Source organism: Heloderma suspectum, chromosome 12 (genome assembly GCF_057233095.1).
Source record: "Heloderma suspectum isolate Gila_16-S chromosome 12, 16-S_ref, whole genome shotgun sequence".
NCBI classification, from domain to species: domain Eukaryota; kingdom Metazoa; phylum Chordata; class Lepidosauria; order Squamata; family Helodermatidae; genus Heloderma; species Heloderma suspectum.
In genome coordinates, this window is record NC_139469.1 from 8,142,925 (window position 1) to 8,169,718 (window position 26,794).

Sequence of the window (26,794 nt, forward strand, 5' to 3'; positions counted from 1 at the left end):
TTTTGCAGCTGGTGGATCTTAGGGTTTATTAAACAAAAAAAATCAACGGCATCAACAACAAAGTAGATCCTGCGGACTTAAAGTCTCCTCACCGCTGCTTTAGAGGAATGAGGTACAGGAGTGCCGTCAGACTTGTAGGATCTACTTTGATTTTGATTAGCACCCCAAGGTCGGCCAACCAGAGCCAGGCACAAAAGGCATAATGCACTTAACGGGGCGCAATCCTATGCGTGTTTAGACAGAAAAAAGTCAACATCTCCTAGCATTCCCCAGCCAGGGTTGTAGGCCTTTTTTCTAAGTAAACATGCATACGATTGCACCCTTAGAATTAAAGAACGGAGTGCCTCTGAGCACATTCTGAGCCTAGGAATTTATTTTCAGTAACTGAACTGAGCAGCTCACAGTCTTTTCATGTAAAAGGCCACTCGTTTCCCTCTCCTCCCCAAACTTTCTTCCTTTCAGCAGCCTCATTTAGGGGTGGGTGGGTGGGTAGGGGGATCATTTTCTTGTTACTTGTTAAACAATTGGGAGTCAGGACCCCTTGCTGACCTACTGAAAAACAACATAAGGTATGAAGAACCATGCTGGATCAGATCCGAGGGTTCACACAGCGGCCAACCAGCTGTCGAGGGGAAACCCACAAGCAGGACATGAGTGCAACGGCGCCCTCCTGCCCATGTTCCTCAGCAACTGGTGTACATGGGCACACTGGCTCCGATACTGGAGGTAGCATATAGTCATCAGGATTAGTTTGTTGTTGTCGTTTATTCGTTCAGACTTTATTTACTACCAACCTTTATTTATAGCATTTTTATCCTGCCCTTCAGCCAAAAAGGCCCCCAGGGCAGCTTGCAAAGATAAGACGGTCCCTGCTTGCAGGTTTACACTCTAAAAGACACAACACACAAGGAAAGGGGAGGGGGGGGCAGAAGGAAAAAAAAAACTAATCGATGCACTAAATTCCTAGTTGCAAAGTTCAGCAGGTCATCACGGAGTTGGATCTATACAGAGCGAAAGCGCCGCTGCTTCCTCTTCCTCTGAAGTCCTCAGCAGTGGCAGAGTCCCCCACCTACCTTCTTCCCAGTCCGGGTGCGTGGGGCATGCTGGGAGTTGTAGGACTTTTCTCTGTCTAGCATGCTTAGGATTGCGCCCTTAGAAGGACAGAATTCGGAGCCCAAGGATTTCTCTTGAGTCCCAGAACTGGGCAGAGTTCCCCCATTCCATACAAACGTTCGCGCCTGGTTCCCCAAAGCCTTTCTCATTTCAGCACTATAATTTGCTGCTGCTGCTGCTGCTACACCATCCTTGCCGATCTGCTACAACTCATCCCGAAATCTACCAGGAAATCCACTTGCCCCTTCAGCCCAGCCCCGCTCTGCAACAAGACTCCCCCCTTGTGCACAGGCGTCAAGGGCTGGCGAGAAAAGAACAGGGGGCTTCCGTTACGCCCACTGAGCATGCTCAATGCTTGAGATGAACTGAGCATGCTCAGTCGCTCTTGCTAGGGAAGGAGCTGAGCAGGTAAGGATGTCCCCGGTGCTGCCAGGTGAAAGGATGTCGCGCCTTCACTTCGAGATGGGCCATTGCAGGAGCGCAGTCCCCATTTCGCGCAGCGGAGTTGCCTTCCCAGTTCGGTGCGCACAGGGCTGCAGCCTTTGCGGTGCGGTCCTCTGCGTGCATGCTTAGAAGCCAGTTCCTTTGGGATCCCTGGGGCTGACTCGCAAGTAAGACAGCAATCGGCTGTGCACGCGTATTTGGGAGGAAGCCCCATTGAAATCGGTGGTTCTTGCTTCTGAGTAAACACGGATAAAGTCGGTCTTCTGTGGGTGTGCATGGTTTTGTATTTCCAGGAGGCCATGCTGTGTGCAGTTACTTGGGAGTATGCTCAGTGTAACTGTCCGCTCTTTATTTGGGGCGAAGGACTGGGCTGCAGACAGGCCTCACAGGCAGGGCTTGTAAATGGGCATAGGATTGGGCTGCAGACAGGTCTGGATTATGGAGGGGAAAATAAGAGGCCCCTTAAGGTGCAATCCTATGCATGTTTAGACAGAAGAAAAGCCTACTGGCTGGGTCATGCTGGGAGTAGTAGGCTGTCTAAACATGCATAGGATTGCACTCTTGGTGAAATTTGCAATCCCCACTTCCTGTCTCTTACCCAGTTTAGCCAAATCCTGCCTCTCTGCCCCTTCTGTAGCCTTCAAAAGCAGTGGCTAAGGGACACCCCCCCCCCCAATAATCTGTGCGTTGGTGGGCTGTTAACTCTAATGCAGTTTTGCATCTTCAGTTTTCCCTTAAGAGGATAAGCTCTCCCTGTATTGCAGGCTCAGTCTTGTTACATCCCTTTGATGAGAAGACCAAACCAAGCCTCAAGCGCAGCATGGACATAAAGTGTTCCCAACTCCTGCCTTCAGTCTGCACCATTCTGGCAGACCCAAGATCCCCTGTTTCAGATGACACCTGTTTGGAAAAGTTACTAGACTGGTTTAAGACGTTGACCAAGACTGGTAGGTTGACATTTTAGCCTTTGATTTTGTAAGGGCTCCTCACAGGTGGGGTGAGAAACCCATCCACTGATGCTGTGCCTTAGGGCAGGCTACTCCAACCTGGCGCTGACCTGAAGTGCTGGACTGCTAACACCTTTCCTGGCATGAACCTACCCTTACACTATGCTCATCGTCTCAGGCCCTTCTCCAAGGGTGGCTCAGAAGGTGGTAACAAGGCCTTCTTGGTGTTGCCCCCCACCCCGGTTATGGAATGAACTCCCCGGCAAGGCTTGCCTGGCACCAACATTGTTATCTTTTTGGCGCCACGTTAAAACTTTACTCCCAGGCATTTGGCAGCATATGATAGGTTTTTAATCAGCTCATGGGATATTGTCTGGATATGTGTGTGTGTATGTGTGTCTGCTGTCTGTTTATATGTTTGTAGCAAAACTCTTTTTATATTATGCACAATATTGTATTTTTAAAAGTTTTTAATCTTTGTAAACCACCCACAGAGCTTTAGCTACTGAGTGGCATAGAAATGTAATAAATGAAATGAACTCCTGTCACCCCATCTAGCATATCCATATTATGGTAGGTAATAATAGTGGCTTACCTTACAAGGTTGTTGTAAGGATTACAGCTAGACAATGCATGTGAGGTGCTTTGAACACTTGAAAACTCTCTATAAAGATTAAAAGTAAAATCCAACATCAGTCTTACATAGAGTAGACCCATTAAAATGGGTGGGACTTTTGTTATCATGATGCATTTAAGTCCCATTCATTTCAATGGGTCTACTCTATGTAAGACTGATGTTGGATTTTACCCTAAATATTATTAAGATTAAAGAAGCAGAAGAGACATGGGCTGTATAATTCCAAACACCCATCATGATTTTATTTATTTCTGATATTTCTGGTTTTATAAACCTATAATCTAGGCAGCTAGGCTGATTTCTAGGTCTGGTTTCTCCAGAGGTCTCTAAAAATTCTGTCCAGGTTGTTTGTGTTTGTGATACATTTTGGGGTGTCCCCCCTGCCAAAGGCTTTGTTACTTGTCGTGGAGTCATGGAGATAAGTAAAAGATTCAGCCAGTAAAAGACTGATCCCTCCCAGTGGGGAGAAAGTGATGTCTGGTTCAGGTTGTACCATGTGGATTTGAATGTGGTATCACACAGATACCCCACCCCCAAACAAGACTAGGAGTTTGGGGCCATAATATCACGATGATTCCATATCCAGATTAAGATGGTATTTTCAGGGTGTGCCAAATCTCTTAATAGGTTGAGGCTGCAATCCTGCACACACTCGCTTAGGAGGAAGTCCCACTGAATTCCATAGGACTTAATTCTGAGTAGTCATGCATAGGCTTGCACTGTGAGACTGCTGCTTCGTAACTAAACATCTGAACAGGATCTTTCCCTGATGTCTCCCCGCCACACTTCTAGGACCCAGCCTGCTGCTGTTAGAGGAAAATCCATGTTTGACGGAGCTGATCCTTGCAGTGCTCAGACAAGAGGAGCCAAATCCCAGTATCCTTTCCTTTGTCCTTCGGCTCACGGGGATATTTGCTGCCTCCGAAAGCAGTTTCCAACACCTACAGGTCAGTCAGATTTTGAGATGGTACAAGCGCTTGTACTTGTGAAATGCTGGAGGTGTTTGTAGGCTGTAAAGACGATGCTTCCTGTTGTACGCTTGCATTTGATCACATCACAGTGCGTGTTGCCGGTGAACCTTTCATCAGGATGCATCGTCAGATGATAGGGTTTCTAGACTTTATCGCTGCAAAGACAGAAAGCGGAACCTTAGGACTATCGCTGTGCCTAATAGCAAACTGGAGTGGTGAGTGCCAGCAGGTTTGAAGCCAAAATGGGGTTACTGAGAAACAAGAGGGAGTTCGCAGCATGTTCAGGGGGAAATCCAGATTTTCAGAAAGACAAAAGCTGGGGAGCCTGAGGGAGTGGCTGGCTGAAATCCTGAACAGGAATAATCCTGTTAGGAGGTGAGGATACAGGCCTGCGCTGTTAACTAATTTTACATGAAATGCAATTAGGAAGCAAGTGCCAAATCTTTGTCATTCATCCTGGTACTTTTGCGGAAGCGGCCCAAGGGATTTTGACGCCTGATGTACAAAATACTCCCCCTCAAACACTGGTGGTAAAAATAGAGCAACAAATAAATGATTGACTGCTTCCCACCCTTTAATGGCACCCCCAAATCTATCACCTTGGGGAGGGGCTGTAGCTCAGTGGTAGAGCACATCCTTTGCATGCAGAGGGTCTCATGTTCAATCCCTGTCATCTCCAGGCAAGTCTGAAGAGTACTTGTGTCTGAAACCCTGGAGAGCCGCTGCCAATCACTGGAGACAAGGGGTAGGCATTCTGGTGCCCTCCAAAAGTTTTGGACCATAGCCCCCATTGGCTGGGGGTGATGGGAGTTGTAGTCCAAAACACCTGGAGGGCGCCAAGTAGCCTATCTGTAGCGTAGAAAATATTGAGCTAGATGGACCAACAATCTCAACTTCCTAAGCCCTTTTGTGACTGGCCAGAACAGTAAAGGGCACATCAACTACTTATTAAACAACTGTCAGTGGAGGCTGGTGGCTCTTATGTCAGTGGGGCGGTAGATCTGCTCCGGGTTTCAGCCAGCACCAGTCAGAACTCTAAAGGATCCACTGGCCCACTGACAATGGAGCCACCAGCCTCCACTGACAGTTGGGTAAGTACCACCTGCAGATTTTTCCTTACATCTGTATTAAGTGCAGGGGGAAACCTCCAGGGTTGCTTTTTCACTAAAAATGGAAGCTGAAAAATTTGACAAGAGACCCTGCATTTGGCTTGGCATGGGGGGTGGGAGGCAGGATTTCATAGCCTCTGTCCCAGCTTTGCCCGTATCTTTTGTGGGCAGCCTTCAGCCTTACTTCAATACAGTGAGATCTCTGTCAGGAAGGCAGCTCTAGAAATGCAACACATGATTTTCCTTCCCTACTCTTCTTTTTTCTAATATTTTTTTTAAATCCAAAGACAAACCAAAAAGCATCAAATTTAAGTCTTAGTTGTTGACAGAGGGTAGTCCATTTAACATCTTTACTCTACTTGACAGACAAAAATGGAGGTGAAACCCATTGACCACTTGGATATTTTCTTTATGATAATTTCGTAATTTCATGGTCATTTTTCATTTCTATACCGCCTAATAGCCAAAGCTTTCTGGGTGGTTTACAAAGATCAAACCCCCAAGAATATAATAATATAAAACTGATGTACAAAATTATAACAGGTTTAAACAATCAATCTTAAATCCCAGGGCCCATTAAAAACCTTATCATATGCTGTCAAATGCCTGGAGTAACTTATATTTATCCTCTTTCACCCACTGTTCTTGATTCAGCAGGGGGAAGTGGTGTTTGGTGCCTTCGGAGAAGCGGGACCCCTTGGCAGTGCATTGTGGGAAGACATGTCCATACGCAGTGGCTGGGTGCAGGGGGCGTACACGATGCTGCAGCACTACAGCGCCTTCCAGTTCCTGTGCAACTCTGGTAAGTGCTGCTTGGATGCTTTCCTTGCCCAGATGTGTACGTCGCACCTGTGTCTGCAGCTGAGAGTATAGCAGAGGCACTGGGCCTTTCTAAACCTTCAAAAAGAAAAACCATCTCTGACAACCATGGCTGTCTTACCCGAGGAATCCTGTTTCCAGTCCCTAGCTCCCATGTCCTCCTGTAACTAAGCTGAACCCCATAGCTGAATTAATCACATCTTGAACTATAAAGCCTTCCACAGCTCGGGACCACAATTCCTGACAGAGAGCCTCTCCTGGTATGCACCAACCCATATACTGTGAACATCACCTGAGGCTCTCCTTCAAGTGCCTCCACCGATGGAGGTTCAGAGGATGGGACCAAAGAAGAGGGCCTTCTCAGCAGTGGCTCCCCAGTTGTGGAACACTCTCCCCAGGGAGGTCTGCTTGGTGCCAATGCTGTCATCTTTTCAGTGCCGGATCAAGACCTTCCTCCATTCCCAGGCATTTGACAGCATATGATAAGGTTTATAACAGGTCCTGGGATTTTTATTGATAATTGTTTAACATTGTTTGATAATGATTTTGCATTATTATATTGTATTGTTAGGGTTTTAATCTTTGCAAACGCCTAGAGAGCTTTGGTACAGGGTGGTATAGAAATGAAATGTTCTTCCCCCATTTACCCTCACCTCCGTTTCCTCTCTGTCAAATTTAGACTGTAAACTCCTTGGGGTAGGGAGCTGTTCTTTTGTACTCTGTAAAGCGGTGTGCACACTGATGATGCTAAACAAATAAAGCATCATAATCTCAGTGCAGAGCCATGGCTTCTACCAACAGCCCCAATTGGGAAAAAGAAGGAGATGTTAATTTCATTTAGGGCTGGTGGGACACCATTCAAACTCTAAAGTCCTTTGAACTCTCCTTTCCTGGCTTTGCTGGTTGGGCAGCTTGTTTTCTTGATAGATATGGGCTTCATGCCTGTGTTTCCTTATGGCTAGTAGAAATATCTGCTTGTTTGTGGAGATCATTGGTAACAGAAGTGACACTGCCGAATAAATGAAACCTTTTAACTATTTCACTTTTTATTATTTATTATTTCAGCGTATTGCCCACCTTCTCCCTATAGTATACAAGGCCCTACTGGCGACTGTGGCTTACAGCTCAGATTGGTAGACCAGCTGCATCATTTAAATGACTGCCCAGTAACTGAGGCTGTGATCTTATATGCATTTACCTGGGAGGAAGGCCTATTGAACGCGATGGTGCTTACTTCTGAGTAGTTGTATATTGGATTGTACTATAAAGCACTTACAGCTGATCGCCTTGCCTTTTAAATGATTGAATTTAATGTGCATATTACTCACACCTTAATACAAGTAGTACTGAGAGAGTGAAAAGAGTACAGGAAGATGTGAGATTTAAATCTGAGAGCCAGTATATTGATTAGAGTGTTGGACTGGGGAGATCTGCGTTCTAGTCTCCATTTGGCCATGAAGCTCACTGGGTGACTTTGGGCCAATCAGTGACTCTCAGCCTCACCTCCCTCGCAGGGTTGTTGTGGGGATAAAATGGAGAGTAGGCAGATGTATGCTGCCTTGGGCTCCTTAAATGTAACAAACAAAGAAAGAACAAAATAATCAATTGAACAAAAGCTACTGCGCATTGTTAGCCGGTGCCATCGTTAACGTTTTCTCTTTCACCCCTACTGCAGCAGAGTCAAAATATCTTCACACATAATTGCGCCATCAAATTCAGCCCCGTCACTGAAAATACTGTCATTGATAAGTCAATAAAAGCCCCAAGAGAGACAATTTCCTGCAGAAGAGCTGTATTTTCACAATATTGTCAGCCCCCTTGTGTGGTTTTTTTTTTTTAAACCAGGAGCCCTGGACGTGATTTTCACCCTTCAAGGAGACCGCAGCCTATTCGTTGCTTCAGGAGCCAATCGGCTTCTTGCCCACATGCTCATCTTCTCGGTGCAGTCCGAACCGTCTCGCCTTCTCAGTACGAAGGACTGCGATTGGCCGGCCTGTGCGCGAATGATTGTGGCTCGAGCGGAGGAGTCGCTTCAGTCCCGCTCCTCCTCCCGTGTCCAACATTCCTTGAAGCTCCTAACGACGTTATTTGAACACAGCCAGGATGAATGGACGGAAGTGCTTTGGTCCCGGATAGCAGAAACGGTTGGGTCCCTTCTGATGGAGGAGTCGGTCCTGGCTGGACACTCGCTGGTGGATCTGTTCCTTAGCATGGCAAGGTGGGTGGTCTGTTCAGTCACCAACGGTTAGGCTGGGTTTGCATGTGATGCTAAACCATAGTTTACATGAGTATGAGTTGGTGAATCATGGGTTGTCGTTACGTGTGAATCTGGAACTCAGGGTTAAATATGTGTTGTTAACCATGAACAACCCACAAAAACCCATGGTTTGTTGTTAGGTTGTGAAGTCTGGGTTGTCAAAACCATGGGTTGTCATTATAGGCAAACCCAGAACTGTAGGCTGTTCATGGTTTGTTTTGCCAGGCTACAAAAGCAGCAGGCAAGAGCAGTAAAAGAAAACCCAGTTGCTCTACATGCCAGTACTACACTGTTGCAAAGGCATGTGGGATACAGAGAGGGAGTGGGCAAAGGGGATGGGAACCAAACATCCCAGGAATTGAAAAAACAACCTGCTGTTTGCTTGGTCTGGCAGCCAAATCATGGGTAAACCCTGGGTAAGGCAACAACCTATGGGTTAATTAAACCATGGGTTGTCATTACGTGTGAACCAGGTCTTACTCTTTTTATAGGGCAGTGTTAGTTCACGTGGGGGAAGATAGTGGGACAGCATCCACACCTCGACTGGTTCTCCCAGAGCTGTGGCCCATCCCAGTCAAGCCAAACCTAGTGGGTCCTGGGAGCTTCTGCTGGAGTCGCTCAGTAGCAGGTCATGGGTTCCAGACAACAGGCCCACCTTCTGGGGAACCGGGGTCACATTTGACCTTTGTATCTTGATGGAGGACAAGAAGCAGGGCCTTTTCTGGAGTGGCACCCTCATTCTGGAAATCCTGCCAAAGCTAAGCAAGCAAAAACCAGAGCTTTGAAAGACCTTCATAAGGGAGACCTTATGTTGGGGGAGGGGGGATGTGTGGCCCTCCAAATGTTGTTGGATTGCAACTCCCATCAGCCCCAGCCAGCATAGCCAGTGTTGAGGGATGGTGGGAATTGCGCTCCAACAACTTCAGGAGGAGTACACATTGTCCACCCTTGCTTTATACCCCAAAGCCTGATTGTGTCTGTAGCCTTGTCCCTCCAGCCACATTGCAGGGGAAGCTCTGGTTCAAAGTGTCACGCTATGGCACCTTTGAATGGCCTTGGACTGCAAGACAAAGCGGAGAGGATACATCAGGGTTTTTTAGGGATGTCAGAGAAATCCACAACGGAATCAAATGAGTTCAGATTTCTTTGAATCCATCCCACGTGTTCCACAATGGACCAGCTTTTCTCGAGTCACACAGATTCTGTGGACTTACAGACCAGGTTTTTTTTACACAATTTCAGTCATAGAAAAATACATAAAATAAAAAAAAACTGGCCAAAAATGTGCAGGGGGGGATTTGCACATTTGTGTCGGGGATGCGCATTTGTGCAAGTGTGAATTTGCGCAAATGCAGGAAACTGGAAACCCTCCGATTCCATCAGTGAACAGACGTTGGAACAAAAGGCACCTGACAAAATGCAGACGGAATGGGTTATACAAAATCTGTACATTCCTAGGGTTTTTTTCCCACTCTTTGAAATGTTTTGCTGACCACATGGTCCCCTGGGTCCATTTAGGCAGCTCACAACTTAAAATGAAATACAGTAGAGCCTACAATTAAGGGCAGTATGAAGATCCAACAAAAAACACAAGAATTTAAACATACTGAAGCAGCAGATCAGCCACAATTAAGAACAGCCCTAGTAACTTCAGCCTTGCCCTACAAACACCTGCTGGAATAGAAGTCTTCACTACTTTCTGGAAGGTAGAAACAGAAATGCCCGCCCAAGTTCAGCAGGATTTCCATAATGAAGGTGCCACTGTGCAAAAGGCCCTGCTTCTTGTCCTCCATCAATTTAACTTCAAAGAGAGGAGGGGTTTGGAGCAAGGCCTCGTCAGAAGGACTTGTGAGGAGGTAAACTAGATCAGGGGTGAGCAGAAGGCAGATCTCCAGATGTTTGGGACTTCAATTCCCAGCGTTCCTGACCGTTGGCTGTGCCAGCAAGGGCTTCTGGGAGTTGAAGTCCAAAACATCTGGAGATCTGCCTTCTGCCCACCCCTAATCTAGATCAAAGCTGTTTAGGGCCTTAAATGTTCAAACCAGTGCTTTGAATTATGCCTGTAAATGAATTGGGAACCATTGCCAAACTTTTGGCAGAGGTCACTCCACCTGGTAAGTCGGCTGTCGCATTTAGAACCAACGGATGTTCTTGGAACAGACTTCAGAAGGGGTTTACATGAGCCGTGGGAATGGGAGGGCATGAAGTAGGGTCTTGGCAGACAGGTTGCATAGGCAGAAGTTATGCCGCTCCGTGCCGGTTGTGCGCACACCCCACTCACCCTGTGCCTCCCTCCTGTAGGTCTCCTGCATTCAGCTGTCACGAGTGCAGCCTTTGGAAGCCGGTAACCCTCGCTCTGAAGAACTTAAGCCTGGCGCAAGCTGGTCCCCTGGCCTTGGGACTCTTGAAGCTTGAGGCATGGTAAGAGTGGATGCTCTTGAACTTTGAAGCCAAATGGCTAATGGGCCTCCTGACTTAGGGCTGCCAAGCAATCATTAAGTATTTTGGTTGCCTTAACGTAGACTTCTCCAACCTGGTTCCTGCCAACAGATGTGCTGATTACAACTCCGGTCATCTCCAGCCAGTGTGGCCCAATGAGCTGCCAATGGCCATGCCAGCTGGGGATGATAGGAGTCGTAGTTCACCACATCTGTTGGGGGCACCAGATTGGGGAAGGCAGCTGTAATGGATTCAGACCCACCTTTCCCACAGAGCCATGCAAAGCCCTCTAGTTTTCATCCTCAGGTGAAATGAAGCCGAAGGCTGTGATCCTTATGCACACTTACTAGGGAATAAGACCCACTGAAACCAGTGGGACTTACTCCTGAGTAAACCAGCAGAGAATTATGTTGCCCCCCTTGATGTCCTTGATTCTCCCACCCCTTCTGTCCTCTCCCCATGGTCAAACCTCAATCTGTAATCTCCTTGGAACACAGACCTAAAGCATCATCTTCCACCTAAAGCACTCTCTTCCATTTGCAGACCACAATGATTCAAACCAGACTTGATTTGGAGATCTTCTTGTGTGCATGTGTGTGAGTGAGTGTTTGGATTTTATATTAATATACAAAATAATGTTTCAGATTCATTAAACCAGGGGTAGGCAATGTGGCACCCACAGGCACCAGCACAGCCTCATACAGCTTTCTTGGTGTCCGCTGAGGTGCCCGACCTCTCCTACTTTTTAATTATTTCAAAATTAGAATTTCTTCCTGGCAACTGGGATCTCCTCAAAGCCAAGTGAGGCCTCTAGCTGCCGTCGCTGTCTTTTCCCGTGAATGTCTCTGGACCACGCATGGGGCTCAGGGACGTTCTTAGGAAATGAAGATGGCGGACAGTTGTGGGCCGAGCTTTCATCTACAGGGTACCCATTTTGTGGCGGTGCCCACGATGCTTTCTCAAATTGCAAAGTGTGCCGACAGGCCTGAAAAGGTTGCCTGCTCCTGCATTAAGCCACAGGGATGTTCTGTCCTTGAGAATGCCAGAGAGCCATAACGGCCCCCTCTTCCTTTGAAGCCCACAGGCGATTAAGACGCAAAGTCTGAATGTTCTGCTCCTGCCGATGGGCTGCGTTTGTAGAGCTGCTTCGGACTCCATAGAATTCCCAGGTATGATGCTGAGTTACAAGGCCATTTCAAAGCTAAGTGCCCATGCCAATGAAGCGGGAGGCGCAGGTGGGACAATAGGGTGAACAGGCCCCAAAACCGTTTGTGTGGGCCTACATTGAAATGATGATAATATCTGCAGGAATGTCTTAGATGGTGTCCCCCCACTTCTGGGTGGAGGAATCATAGAACAGCAGGGTCAGAAGGGCCCTATAAGACCATCGAGTCCAACCCCCTGCGCAAGGCAGGATTCCAAGTCAAAGCATCCCTGACAGATGGCTGTCCAGCTTCATCTTTATTTATTTATTACATTTATATCCTGCCTTTTTTCCTCCTTAAGGAACCCAAGGCAGCGTACATAATCCTCCTCTCCATTTTAGCCTCACAACAACAACCCTGTGAGGTAGGCTGGGCTGAGAACCTGTGACTGGCCCAAAGTCACCCAGTGAGCTTCCATGGCCGAGTGAGGACTAGAACCCAGATCTCCGGACTCCCAGTCCAACACTCTAGCTACTACACCACACTGGCTCTCATCTAGAATGCCTCCATTGCAGATAACAACCAGCTTGATTTCTCCCCTTTGCAGACCCTTACCAGTCATATCACACAACTATTTTGCTCTATAAATGTCATTTTCTTCCCCACCAGGTTTGCTGGATGGGCCTCCCACCAACGCTACCTCTGTGGAGTCCCTCCTCTCCTCGAGGTCCTCCTGCGTCAGTCTTCTGTGCCAGTCGTTGGCTTATCTTGAAGAGATCCAATGCTTGGTAGGTTATAGAGCAGCCTTCCTCAACCTGGGGCCCTCCAGATGTGTTGGACTACAACTTCTATCATCCCCAGCCAGGATAGTCAATGATACAGAGCAGGGGTCCTCGATGTGGCATGCGCAGGCACCCGCAAAACTTTTTTAAAAATTTTTTTCCCATTTTTTAAAAGATACATACGTGGATTTGAATATATCCATAGCAATGAATACATATGGAATGCATATGACTTTCTAGCAATATATATAGGCATCAACAAAAGCGGACCAAATATCCAAATAAGGATCCATTTGAAGGTGGCGTCTATATGCCACCCATTCAAATATTGAAAGTGTCGTAAGGTTCTCAATCCATTGCATTATAGGCGGTGAGCATTTATCCTTCCAGTGTTGTAATATCAGTCTTTTAGCTGTCAAAAGGGCGCAGAGAATCCAGTTACACTGACCATTTGTTAATTTCCATGAAGCAGGTAAATAATTAAAAAATGCGTGTACATCAGTGAATATTAAAGACCGTTCCAGTACAACATGACAGAGGTCTACAAAATTATGCATGGTGTGGAGAATGTGGATAGGGAGACATTTTTCTCCCTCTCTCAAAATACTAGAACCCAGGGTCCTCCCATGAAGCTGATTGGTGGGAGATTCAGGACAGAGAAAAGGAAGGGCTTCTTCACACAGCGCATAGTTCAACTATGGAACTCGCTACCACAGGATGTAGTGATGGCCACCAGTTTGGTTGGCTTTAAAAGGGGGTTGGACAAATGCCTGGAGGAAAAGGCTGTTGATGGCTACTAGTCTTGATGGCTATGTGCTACCTCCAGTACCAGAGGCAGTGAGCCTATGTGCACCAGTTGCTGGGGAACATGGGTGGGAGGGTGCTGTTGCGCTCATGACCTGCTTGTGGGTTCCTGGTTGACAGCCGGTTGGCCACTGTGTGAACAGAATGCTGGACTGGATAGACCCTTGGTCTGATCCAGCAGGGCTCTTCTTATGTTCTTATGGAGTGTGACCTTCAGTTGTCAGGTATATGTAGGCATGCAGGATTGCAGAACCTCAGGTCCCCATCTGGCCCCCCTGTCCTTTGGCCCGGCTACCACTCATTGGGTGGTTTCCCGGCTTTTGCACATTTTTTCCCCATCCTGAAAAGCTGAAATTGTTCCCCTAAGGCTTAGTTACTGGCAGGAAGAGATCTAAGCTGAAATATGCTTGTATTTTTGGAAACTTGGCCCAGCCCTCTTTGCTTTGGCCCCTCCACCACTCAAATGCGACCCCCGACAGCTTCTCTGAAATTCAGTTCAGAACTTGGGCTGAAAGAGGTTCAGTGCTGTAAGGAGGGGGACAAAGGGTAGAGGCTGGCATTAAATGGCAATGTAATGCGAAGAGTACAGCCTGTGACCATTCAATAAGAGTGTCAGTCTATTCAAAACAACCTTTTGCAGCAGCGCTAATTGGCAATAACACCATCGTCTTAGCATAGCCAAGGGTTGGATAGGTTTTATGCTTTAAAAACAAGAGCGAGAGAAGAAGTTTGTCAGCTAAATTATGCTGAACGATGCAACCTGCATACATTATGCACATAAGCTTCATTTGCAGATGTGAAGGTGTGAGGCTTACAGAGGCAAAGGGAAAAAAGGTCAGGCTTAGAGGCCTAGGTGTTTTTTGTTGGGAGGGGACACCCCTGAAAGGAGCACATTTCAGTTTCATTTCCCGGGCTAAGTTTCAGTTTCATTTCCCCAGTTAAGTTTCATTTCATCAGGTTTGAAACCGTACTTTTGGTTTGGGGGGAGGAGGGTATAAAACAAGAGAGTCAGAAAGACCAGAGCAGTAAGAGCAGAGTCGGGGAGACCAGAGCCTGAAGAGGGAGCAGGAAGAAGCCGCCTGGAAAAGTCTAAGGACAGCTAGGGTAAAGGAGCTTGCATTTTGCAACTTTTATTTTCTCTTAAAGCCTTTTGTGTAACCCAGCTCTATTTTGTAAATACCTTTAGTTGTCATTTGCTTGCTTTAATTTACCAGTAAACTGTTGTGGTTAAACCCCAAGTGTCTGGAGTGTCAGTCACCCCACTTCTACAGCCTAAACCCCATGTTATTGGAAAGGGGAAGGTAAAAGAAGGAAGATGGGACTCTTAAGGAGGCAAGAGATCCTTACGGAGTTGCTCAGGGGGTCCACGTCATAAGGGGAACCCTGAGAGCATAACATGTGGGAATTGCATCAACCCGTTCTCCTTGACATTATACTTTCATTAAGTTTTCTGTGGTTTCTAGTTCTCAGGAAGAAGCAAGAGCTCTGGAAGGTACCAGAACATGCCTTGTTCCAGCCAGGTGACAGGCAGACAGGAGATTTCAGAGGGTCACAGTCGCCTCCACAGTGAGGGCAGAGATTAATCTGGAGTTCAGAGCTGAAACGATTTCTGATATCCCCAGCTGGGGCCTGGTAGCTGCCCAGAGCCCTGCCCGGCAGGCTACGTTTCAGGGGGTTTAAAGGGACAGTTTTCTGACAGGAAGCCTCACACCATAGTGCCCTTGACAGGCATCTCATTTTATAATTTGTTTATTCATGATAGAAATGTCCATACTGCTCCTCAGTAGAAATTCCCAGGGCAGTTTACACAGGAAGAAACCCTTCCACGTAAATCCCCCCCCCCCCAAGTTAAAATATAGGTAAAACTAATTGGAGAACATCAAACAATTATAACATAAAAAGGCAGCAAGACATCTAAAAACAGTGAGTGGATACGGAGGGCCACAACCCTTCCAGGGCAGGTGGCCCTGGCTCAGGATCAGAATGAGAGGAGATGCCAACCCAGGACCCGTGGGCCGGGTCACAAACAAAACGTCCTCTCCTGGCCGCTGGCATTCAGGCTTAACACTGCCCCTGTGCCCAATTTCTTTCAGGAGGCCTCTCGGCCGGCTTTCAGAGTTGGAGGCTTCTTTAAGAAATGTATCTGAAGCGCTCTCGATGCTGAATTCTGCCCTCGCTAGCAAATTTTGCACTTGTGCAATGGGATTGCAGCATACACACAAGTATATCAGGAGTGGGGGTGTGGTCCTCGAGTTGTTGGACTACAGTTCCCATAATTCCTCACCACTGGCTATGCTGACTAGGGAGTTACCCTAGTCAGCATAGATGGGAATTACAGTCCAACAACATCTGGAGGGCCACGTGTTCGCTGTATGTAATACACCTCGGGTGTTGGCCCGGAATTCACGTATCCTTTCCTTCCCCAGGCTTGCTTGTCAGTGGGTTTCCCCCATAAGCCTTTGCTACACTCCGTGGTGACCATTCTGCAGTTTTGCGTCGGCCTCGCCGTTCCGGTGTCCTCCTTGGGAGCAACAGTTGGCAAAATCCTGATCGGCTGCTTCCGGGTTCAGAGGGCGGCCCTTGGTCTCCTTGGGGCGCTCTCTCGGTGGGCAAGTGAGTAGTTTTTCTCTCCATTCCTAATTCTGCATTCTTCGATTTCAGGGTTGTTGCAACAGTGCAAGGATCGTTGGGGCAGTGGGAGCGTTTGAATTCCCTTGATGGCTCTTTTCAAACTATTCTCTCCTTTTGCATTGATCTTGGATGCTCACCTGCCTTGCACCTTTCCTTTCAGACAGTCACCTTATAACACAACAGCCCCATTTGCATGTAACGGCATCAAATCATGGGTTAATTAAGTGGGTTAATTAAGCCACGATTAGCCATGTCGTGTGCACAACCTCCAATTTGCCCGATCGGAGGTTGTTTCATTACGTGCAAACCCGGACACTGTGGGTGAATCGTAGGTTACACCACTCAGAATTAACATATCAACTAATTGTAGGTTAAGTTTGTTTAACCCACAATTAACCCTGGGTTTGTATTGCATGGAGGGGGGTCTATAATTGTGGTGCCACAATAGAGGGGGCTCTTTCCATTGCACGGCAATGGCAATTCTGAGAATGTCCCTGCTTAAGATCTGGTCCTCTAGTCACAAAATCTGAGTTTTGTTTTGATGGGCAGAATTCTAGACCCCCTGGTTTCAACCATCTTCCCTATTAAATTAGACACGGAAATCTGTATTTGTAAGTGCGCTGCAGGTCTGGGAGTTCTGTTTATTCCCGATGATCATTCCTGACTGTTCTTCTCAACGTGTTTAGCTTCGGTTCATGAGGAAGCCACGGATCAAGTCTTTGATGTTCTTCTCATGTACTTGAAAAGTCCAGATACCAGCCCTACTGTAAGTATGAAATATGGAGTATTCAGCAATGAGCTGGCATGGTGTAGCGGCTAGAGTGCTGGACTGGGAGTCGGGAGACCCGGGTTCTAGCCCCCACTCGGCCACGGAAGCTCGCTGGGTGACTTTGGGCCAGTCACAGACTCTCAGCCCAGCCTACCTCACAGGATTGTTGTTGTGAGGCTAAAATGGAGAGGAGGGGGATCATCTAAGCCGCCTTGGGTTCCTTGCAAGAGGAAAAAAGGCGGGATAGAAATGCAATAAATAAATAAATAAATGTTGCTAAGGATGATGATATTAGAGGCTAGCTTCCCTGGCATGCTCTTGGCTCCTGTAGGCAGGCCTGTTTCTCTTGGGGTCAGTCTCTTAGAACTGGCACCTTGTGGCAGCTGCAGAGCAGAGGGAGAGACGAGTAACACACGGTTTCATTGCCTGTCCTGAGGGATCAGCTGCCTTTGGCTCTCCCAGCTGTCACCTGGCCAGCAGCCATTCCATCAGGCTACCTGAACTGTTTCCATCGCAGCTGTAAGAACTGTAACTTTAAGAACTGGTGCCTGAACTTGCGTCTTTCCTCCTCCCTCCGCTTCCCTTTTCCCTTGTGTGCTGTGTCTTTTCGATTGTAAGTCTAAGGGCAGGGACTCTCTTATTATTCATCTTTGTAAACCACTCTGGGAGTCTTTTTGGCTGAAGTTCGGGGTAAAACACAATCTAAATAAACAAATCCCATACTGTCTGCTAATGCTAGGCCAGCTGTATAAATTTGCCAGCTCACCCTGATCTCTGTGAGCGATATGGACTGCCGGGGCGCCATTACAGTTTAGAATAGAATAAAACTTTATTAAGGTCAAAGACCAGCTCAAAAAAGGAACTACATTAAAATTATCTGCCATATATCCCCAATCAAATTAATAGACACTTCAACACAGTGTAGTACTAATGTAATGCAAATCAGCTATATTGGGTGGATGGCATTACACTCCAGACTTTCATCCAGCTAGGTAAGTCCGCGCTCCCTCAGCATCCTTCTTTGAACACCTATCACAGCCGCAAAAAATTTGGTGACACTGTATGTAAATGTCGAATTAGTGTCAGACAACCATATGTAGGTATATTGTTGTCCTGTACGTCCCAGAAAGCGATTCATCAGTGGGGAGATGAGTGTGGCACAAATATCTCTACAAAATATACACCACAGCAAAATGTGCTCTGTAGTTTCTACCTGTTCCATGCCACAGGGGCAAAGGCAGTCTGACCAGGGGATCTTTTTGTACCGTCCCTCCAAAACTGCCAAGGGGAGTCCATTTAGACGGGCCAAGGTAAATGCCCTTCTATGTTTATGCAGTTCCAGTTGTTCAAGATAGGGTGCAGCTATTACGATGTATCTGTAGTCCTCCATAAGATAGAATTCTGGGGCACTGTTGAGGTCACTTTGTCTCTCAATATCTGCAATGTGCTGCTTGATAGTCTCCATTGCCTGTTCAAAACCCATCTTTAATAAAGTCCGCAAGGGAAGACCCACGAAAGCTATTTTCTGTTCAATTGACTGAATCCAATTGGATTTAAAATCGTCTTGCAAAATTAGTGGGGCAAGGCCAGTAGGAAAATATGACAGTCTAAGCCGGTATACAAGAATAGCCACCCAAACCCTAGCTTCAATTTTGATCTGGCCAGTCTCTAATCTTATCTTTGCATTGGAGACATCCCTAGGAACACCCAATATTGCCCTCAAAAATTTTGATTGTACACGTTCTAATATTTGGGTATTCGGGAAAGGCCCCAATTGAGAGCCGTACAATAGTTGCGTTGGTACTTTTGCTTGGTATAATTGGAGGGCTAAAGGGATATAGTGGTCGCCTTTCGTTCTCATAAATTGTGCTATTGCTGACCAGCTTCTCTGTGCATTTAACGCCACATATTCGCCGTGAGCCTTCCTGGAACCGTTTGCTTGAAGGACTACCCCTAAATATTTGAATTGGGAGACCTGCTCAATCTTATGCTGGTTTATCATCCATGATCTGATTTTTGGTCTTTTCGCAAACGTCATGATTTTTGTTTTTTGATAATTGATCATCAGATCTTCTTCCTCGCAGTATTCAGTCAACTTCCGCAATGCTCTTATAAGCCCAATTGGAGTCCCTGAGATAATAGCTGCATCATCTGCATATAGTAAAGTAGTTATATGCCTCCCTGCAATTTTGGGGGGATGAAAATTGGTATGGTTTAGCTGGTCTACCATTGAATTGATGTAGAAGTTGAACAAAAGTGGGGCGAGAATGCAGCCTTGCTTGACCCCTTTTTGTGTTGGAACAGCCTTTGTAAGGTGGCCGTGAGCACTACATCTGACCTTAAGGGAGGTGTCCCTATGTAGAGTCTGAATGAGTAGGAGCAGGCGCCTATCAATGTTAGAGGCCTCTAATTTCTTCCATAGTTTGACCCTCGAGATAGAGTCAAAAGCTGCCTTAAGGTCTATAAAGGCTACATAGAGCAAGGTGGCCTTGTTTGAGATGTATTTCTCAATGAGATGCTGTAGCACCAAGCATTGATCTATGCTAGAGCGACCCTCCCTGAAGCCTGCCTGCTCCTCCGCCAATATCATATCCTGTTCCAGCCAGTCTTTAAGCTTCCTATATAAGTGCCTGGCATATACTGCCATTACAGTTTTAAGTACTCCTCTCATTTGGACTATACGGATCAGAAGAACCGAACTTGGATTCTTCTCCCTCCCGCAAATTTATCACAAACACCTCTGTGGTCATGGTATAATAATTACCACTGCATGTTGCGGGAGGTGTGTGGAGTCAATAGAATTCAGGTTTAAATCACCACCACCCTTCCACTCAGTTGGGGGAGGGGGGTGGCTACTAGCTTCTGATTTGGCACTAGAGCAGGGGTGAACAACCTACAGCCCTAGGACTACATACAGCCCTCAGCCTAATTTCAAAAGGCAATCAGTTCAGACCTCTGACAAGTGTGAACTGTCCCTCCTATGACAGCCTGCTGGATAGGAAGAGGGTGTCAGAGAGGGAGAGAAAAGGGGGTGCCGGAGAGAGAGAGAGAGAGAGAGAGAGAGAGAAGGGGGTGACAGAGAGAGAGAGAAAGGGGAGGACCTGCCCACTGTCAGCACGCAGCCCCCAATAGATTACATCTGGGGAAATGTGGCCCTTGACAGAAAAATGGTTCCTCACCCCGACCCTGACCCTGGACCAGAGGCTCCATCCTGACTGTAGGATATGACCTTCCCCAGTCTGGAAGGAGGGAACGTTCCTTGCCCACGCCACTGTGCCTTCAGCAAATCCTCTGTTTGCCAGTGGCCACTTGTTCTCGATTGTAAAGGGGGCCTTTGCCTTCCCCCCTCTGTCTAAGGCCCCCTTTACAATCGAGAACAAGTGGCCACTGGCAAACAGAGGATTTGCTGAAGGCATAGTGCCGTAGGTCCTGTATGTAATGCTGGAGAGGAGGCAGGCAAAGATTTCTCCTCTGTTGCCAAATTTGGGGGAGTTTCTTTGGCAGGCTTCTAGGAGTCCCCCTTTATTCCCTTCAGGTTCTGAAGAAGGCATTTCAAGCAGCATTAAAATGGCTTCTGAGCGTCCTGGAACCATCCAGTTCCGCTGATAACTTCAGACGGCACAAACAGTTTCACAAAGGTATAAACATCATATATAGCAATAAATAAATTAGCTCACAGTTACAGTAGAGCAGGAGTGGGGAACCTCGAGCTCGGGGGGCCGGATCCAGCCTTCCTGGGGTCCCACTCCAGCCCTTCAGGTTCCCTAGAGGGCCGCGTTCCACCCCCTTTCCCCCAGCCACCAATTGTTCATCGGTTTCCCAGCATTTGTGCAGTTTTCGCCCCATTCTAGATGGTTGAAATGCCTCTCCTAAGGCTTAGTCACTGGCAGTCAGAGCTTTAAGCTACAATACGCCGGTGTTTTTGGTGTTTGGGGCCCCGCCCCTTTTCCTTTGGCTCCACCCATCACTGGAATGCAGCCCCTGAGAGCTTCTCCAAAATTGGGATGACAGAGGCCCCCTAGCAGCTGATGTGCGCAATTGCAGTCAAGCATATTTTTCCACGGAAAACACATCCCTTGAGCTGGACGGCTTAGATTTTAAGCCAGTTCAGCTTCATCAACTTCACCAGTGTGCACAGCCTTGAGCTGGTACGGTTTGCTTTGTGGGGATTTCTTTTTTTACTAGAACCCCCAGGATCCACCAGCGGGGGTGCAGAACCCCTTTCACCCCGAGGGCCAAATTCCATTTCAGAGAAGCTCTCGGGGGCCGCATCACAGTGTTGGGCAGGGCTGAAGGCAAAGGGGTGGGGCTAAAAGTGCCAGCAAGTTTTAGCTTAAAGCTTTTCCTGCCAGTTGCTTTTGAACTGTGGTGCTGGAGGAAAATTCTGAGAGTGCCTTGGACTGCAAGAAGATCAAACCAGTCCATCCTCCAGGAAATAAAGCCAGACTGCTCACTTGAGGGGATGATATTAAAGGCAAAACTGAAGTACTTTGGCCACATCATGAGAAGACAGGGTACCCTGGAGAAGATGCTGATGCTAGGGAAAGTGGAAGGCAAAAGGAAGAGGGGCCGACCAAGGGCAAGATGGATGGATGATATTCTGGAGGTGACGGACTCGACCTTGGGGGAGCTGGGGGGAGCGACGGCCAACAGGAAGCTCTGGCGTGGGCTGGTCCATGAAGTCACGAAGAGTCAGAAGCGACTGACCAAATAAACAACAACAAACGAAGCCTTCAGAGAGGTATTTCAACCTTTTAGATTTGGGGGCGGTGGGGTGGGATCTATGCAAAGGCCTGGAAACCACCCAATGATTGGTGGTTGGGGGGAAAGGGATGTGGCCTTCTGGGGAACTCTGGAGGGCCAGATTTGGCCCTCAGGCCTGAGGTTCAACACTCCTGAGCCAGAACCAGGTACAAAACAATGGCTTGGGAAACAGATGTAAAATGGTGGCTCAGGGAGGCGGGGAAGCCGATTTCTGCTGCACTGCATGAACCAGACACTAGGATGACTTGTATATACAAGTACAAAAATGCACATCTGAGTGACTACAGTGACCTTCAGAGACCTGGGCATTCCCACTGGCCTCCCATCAAACACTGACTGGGTCCACAGCTACTTAGCCTAGGGGCTGTGGCTCTGTGGCAGAGCCCCTGCTTTGCATGCTGAGGGTCCCAGGTTCGATCCCCAGCTTCTCCAGGTAGGGCGGAAACCCTGGAGAGCCCTCGCTGCCAGTTGGTGTCGCCAGTACTGGGCTAGGTGGACCAAGGCTCTGACTGGGCATAAGGCAGAATCCTGTCTTCCTATTTGAATCACAGCCATGAGGGCTAGAATCTTGACTTATCTTTAGAGGGAAGAACCATAGCTCCGTGGTAGAGCCCCCGCTTTGCATGTTATTTATTTATTTGTTTGTTTGTTTGTTTGTGGCACTTAGATGCCGCTGAATCTAATAAAATCCCTCAGCGGTTCACAATAAATGGACCAAGGGCCGTTTGCATGCCGAAGGTCCCAGGTTCGATCCCCGGCATCTCCAGGTAGGGCTAGGAAGGAATCCTGCCTGCATCCCTGGAGAGCCGTTGCTGCCAGTCAGTGTTGACAATAATCGGCTAGATGGACCAAGGGCCTGACTCCATATACGGCAGTTTCTTATGTTCCTAATTTACAGTACAATCCTGCACCTGTCTACTCACAAGTAAGCCCCGAATGGGACTTACTCAGAGGTAAGTGTGTATAGGATCGCAGCCATAATGCTTTATAAGCAGAAGCAGTTCTGACTCGCACTGCGCAGGCGGTTGGACTAGATGACCTCCAAGGGCTTCCAGCTCTGACATTTGATGATTCTGCCTGTGACCTTTTCCCCCTTTTGGGCAGAGATGTTGCCCGTGTTACAGAAACGCCTGTGCAGCCCGAGCTGGGAAGTGCGCGACTCCTCCCTGGAGTATTTCACGCTGTCGCTGAAGGGTCTGAGAGGTAAGTGCAGAGGGGCCAGGGACCATCGTAGAGGAGAGGTTCCTCGCTAGCCTTGATGAGGTTAAGGGGAACCTCCACATTTAGGAGCAGTCTACCTTGATTTGAGAGCAGGTGGGAGCAGGGTTGTCTTGTCCCCATCATCCCTGTCTGTGAGCTTCTAGAAGCATCCAGAGGGCCAACACGTAACTTGCCAGGAACATTCCTGCAAACAGATGTCCACGCTCCTGCGTCTGCTCTGGTTTGGGGGCTTTGGTGAGGCGCCTGGAGGCCAGGAAGCCACCCCATACTGCCTGAGTGTGCTCTTGGCAAAACCCGTCCTCAGCAGATGCTGAATTAGCCAGAGAGAGAGAGAGACGCTGCCTCCCTCTGGAGACAGACATGGACAGCTAACAAGATAACAGGCAGTGCCAGCTGGCAGCGCTCTTTATCTCCACAGGGCAGGAGTGGTTTTGTCGAGAGCTGCTCTGCTCCGAAGTGCCGGTGCTCGCGAGGGGCCTCCTGGACGACCCGGAGAGCTACGTGCGAGCCAGCGCTGTGAAAGCCTCAGGGCAGTTTTCCCTCCTTGGCAGCGTTGGCCCCGCGACGCCCAGCTTGGAGAACAATGGGAGTCACAAAGAGGTACAGTGCTTGCCTGCAAAGAACATTTTGTCCTGCTTGCCCAACCAGGCAGCACAGCAGGTTGTGCCCTGGTGACTCCCAGATGAGGAAGCATTGCGATGATATCTACAGGGGCCCGTCTCGACAGGCACTGCAGAAACGGCGCTTTGCAGAAAGTGCAAATGGCAAGGATCTTGGTTGGCAAGTGGTGGTGGGAGCACATCACGCTGATCTGAGATCGGTTGCTTTGCATATCTGTTCATTTCGGGGCTCACTTTTAAAGCTCTCATGTCAGCCTTTAAGGCCTTGAACAGACTGGGACGTAATGGTCTCCTTTGCCCAGATTCACCCACCCAAACCTTAAGATTGGCATGAGAGGCCCTTTCCTCTAGTCCATCTTTGCTGGATAGTCAGCTGATGGGTACCAGCAGCAGGGCCTTCTCAGTGAAGGCACCAAAGCTGCAGAATTCCCTCCCTTCTGGCCTAGCCTACCTCACAAGGTTGTTGTGAAAATAAAATGGGGAGAGGAACAATGTGTACTGCACTAAACTCCTTGGAAGAAAGGTGGGGCATACATGTAACAAGTGTGCAGTGTTGCTATTTAGGGTGTCAGCTGGCATGATGTGCCTTTTTCCAGGATATTCCATCGCATTCTCCCCCGACCCCCAATTTTCCTTATTTTTGCCTTTCCAACAATAAGCTAGAATTCTGTGGCCAGTGAGCATGTTCAGTCCTTATTTGGCGGTTTTATTCTGGGTGGGGGTGGGGGGGCTCTTAGGTTTTTTCCTAACTTACGTTGTACTTCTACAAACCTTGGGGTTCCCTCAAGCCTGACAATCCCTCCGTCTGCTTGGATGATATTACTTTGGCTACATACAGGTCCACACTTGGTGAATGGGTTTGCTATTGCATATAGCAGGGGAGGGAAACCTCTAGAACATGGGCCTAATCTGGCCGTCAGAGTTTCCCCATACTGTATAGCTGTATTTTAGATTGAAAGGAAGAAAGTGTACGGAACAAACAGAAAAAGCAGGAACTTCCAGAGCACAAGGGAAGAGACTAAACATCGCGCGCACACCCCTTGTCTCCTCTGGAGCCCTAAGAACTGCACCAGGATGAGAGAGTTTAGCATGGGAGAGATCAGCTGCTGCAGGTTATGAGAAACCTGGCTGCTGTTTCTTGCATTTGGCACTTTGGGGCGAAGCGGTTCTTGGCTGTATATTTGTTAATGCCTCGATGCATTGGAAAGGTTTGGCATGTTTGTCTTTGGCTGATGCGTCTCAGATTAATAAAAATGGGTATTGTGCCTTAATGGTTGATACTAAAATCTTATGTTGGTGTTAGTGAAAGTAATGGCTTGGGTTGTTATGGTAATGTATCATTGCAGCTGTTGTATGGATATGCAGGCTTGTTCTGGTACTGCTGTTCTTGTGTTGCGCGCTGCTTTGGGCACAACGCGTGGGAAAGCGGCATACGATTTAAAAGCGGTGGTGGCGGGGGTGAGGATGAAAACAGTGTTGAGATCCCCCTTTCTCGTTGTTGTTGCCCAGGCCGGCGTTGGAGCGCGATTGCTGGACATCTTGTCCACCGACTCTGAAGGCTTCCCCCGCAGAGCCGTGGTCGGCGTCTTCACGGACTGGCTGCGGGAAGGCCACCCGGAGGTCCTGGCCAACCCCGAGCAATTTGTTTCCAGAGCGATCCAAGCCGTGCACAGAGACTTGGACTGGGAAGTCAAGGTCACCGGCTTGGAACTGGCCGCAGTGTTTGCTGCCCAGACCTTCGGCCGCTTTGGGCTCATCGAAGGCTTGCACGCGGCCCATTCGTCACCCGCCAGACCGCCTGGCTATCTTTCTGAATTGCTGCAGACATTCTGCCGAGTGCAGCTCTTTGAGTTCCTCTTTGGAGCCCTGCATGACTGCGACAGGCCGGTCGCGCTGAAAGCCTGCGAGGTCCTTCGAGCAGTGAAAGCGAAGATTTGCACAGACAACTGCCTGGAGCAGGGAAAGAGGTTAGAGCCGGACGCCGCTGCTGGGCCAGAGGAAGCGCCGAGGGGAGCAACTCTATCTGCTTTGATCCATCCCCTCAGGGACTCTGCTGAAAGGGCTTCCCAGGATCCAGAGCGCCTGCTCCTGATTTTAGAGACGACAGACCTGGAGGGTTTGCAGAGATCCCTGGACGTCAGCAGTGACCACCTGGAGCAGAGCCCCCGGTCCCTCTTGCAAGATATCCTGGCTGCTGCAGGGAGCATGGAAGAGAATGAAGCAGACTGTTACTGAAGCGGTGGCCCAGAGGCCCCCAGCTTGGAAAATGTCCTTGCTCTAGAAGGCATCCCCACCCCCAAGGGCACAACAGGCCACTTTGCAAAAATCCCTTCCTGTGTGGATGGGCGCTGCCCAAAATCCCCGTGGAGGAAGCCATTTCTGGACATAATCCAAGAGGAGTCAAAACCAAAGTGGGGCTAAATGGCATGTAAGAAAAATTGAGAGACACCTGCAGGGAACGAACAAAGTCACAAGGTTATGATTAGTATATAGTTAAGAATGGATCTATAAAATCACCAACATGCAAACTCCAGCGAAGCCATCAGTATCAAGGTAGGCTCCCCTGGCAATACAGAGAGCCCGTTGCTCTTCAAAACAATAGCACACTGTTAATACAGTAAGTCCTTGGGAGCTGATTCTGCCAAGGACTTACTGTATTCAGAGGGTGTTGTGATTTTTAAAGAGCAGTCCGTTACTGATGGATATTGAGATATTTCAAGGGGGATCTAGATACAGCTTGACTAATTTTTTTGTAACTGTGATAGGTGCACAGGACGTATTGTTACGCTGTATACATGTAAACTACGCATATATGCAGCAAATCGTGTAGCGAAGCAACAACCGGCTGCACCTTTCCAGAAAAGAACCATTCTGTATGAGCATCAGAGTTATCTGGATGTGGGTTTCATGCTACATCGTCGATGCAGGCATTTTCCAGGGGTGAGCTCTGCGATGGCGCAATCTATCCTTGATCTTGGAATAACCCTTTTCATTTAGTATCGCAGACAGGTTGGCCCAACTGTGTTTTTAGACCCTGCTGGCCATTGTCCCTGCAGAGTAAGGTAGCTGGTTGTCTTACCGGGACTTTTGTCTTGTTGCCAATAAAAGTTAGTTTTCTTGCAGTTTGATTTCATCAACTCAGGCTTGGATGACTTGCCTGTGCATGGCACAGACGTAGCTTTCCTTTGCTAGGACAGCAAGAAACCTTCGAAGACACCTTCGAGAAAATGTGCCTTGCGTTTGGAGTATGAGCACAGGCCGCCTTAGCAGGAGGGGTGGCTTTTTGAATCAAGTGGAGGGCTGGGAAAGACCCCTGGCTGAA

The 26,794-nt window shown here is 48.1% G+C and overlaps 2 protein-coding genes across 5 annotated transcripts in view; one reads left to right on the forward strand and one right to left on the reverse strand.

Moving 5' to 3' along the window:
* IQCE (IQ motif containing E) overlaps positions 1-1,470 on the reverse strand; it is a 47,654-nt gene extending 46,184 nt beyond the window's left edge. The window contains exon 1 of the mRNA XM_084818266.1: positions 1,070-1,470. Coding sequence (XP_084674392.1) covers positions 1,070-1,262 — 193 coding nt within the window. The 5' untranslated portion in view covers positions 1,263-1,470. The remainder of the gene's footprint in view (positions 1-1,069) is intronic.
* On the forward strand, positions 1,453-26,599 carry BRAT1 (BRCA1 associated ATM activator 1). 4 transcript variants are annotated; one of them, XR_014785507.1, is made up of 15 exons: positions 1,453-1,521; positions 2,322-2,504; positions 3,934-4,088; positions 5,876-6,023; positions 7,886-8,258; positions 10,599-10,718; positions 11,814-11,905; positions 12,551-12,669; positions 15,894-16,080; positions 16,785-16,864; positions 20,403-20,505; positions 22,736-22,834; positions 23,271-23,452; positions 24,982-26,073; positions 26,119-26,599. XR_014785507.1 is itself a non-coding variant. In XM_084818264.1 (14 exons), exons 2-14 carry the CDS (start codon positions 2,378-2,380, stop codon positions 25,705-25,707), a joined length of 2,511 nt encoding a protein of 836 aa, XP_084674390.1. In that variant the 5' UTR covers positions 1,453-1,521; positions 2,322-2,377; the 3' UTR covers positions 25,708-26,160. The 4 variants fall into 4 exon arrangements, 2 of the variants coding, with proteins under 2 accessions (XP_084674390.1, XP_084674391.1); XR_014785508.1 differs by having other exon boundaries at positions 1,504-1,724; XM_084818264.1 differs by having other exon boundaries at positions 24,982-26,160.
* The last annotated feature ends 195 nt before the right edge of the window (positions 26,600-26,794 follow it).

Excerpts from the sequence above, each read along its gene's own strand:
- BRAT1 (XM_084818264.1), top strand. The coding sequence starts at position 2,378 with ATGGACATAAAGTGTTCCCAACTCCTGCCTTCAGTCTGCACCATTCTG. Across the intron at positions 2,505-3,933 it reads TAAGACGTTGACCAAGACTG|GACCCAGCCTGCTGCTGTTA; the intron begins GTAGGTTGACAT and ends CCACACTTCTAG. Across the intron at positions 6,024-7,885 it reads CCAGTTCCTGTGCAACTCTG|GAGCCCTGGACGTGATTTTC; the intron begins GTAAGTGCTGCT and ends TTTTTAAACCAG.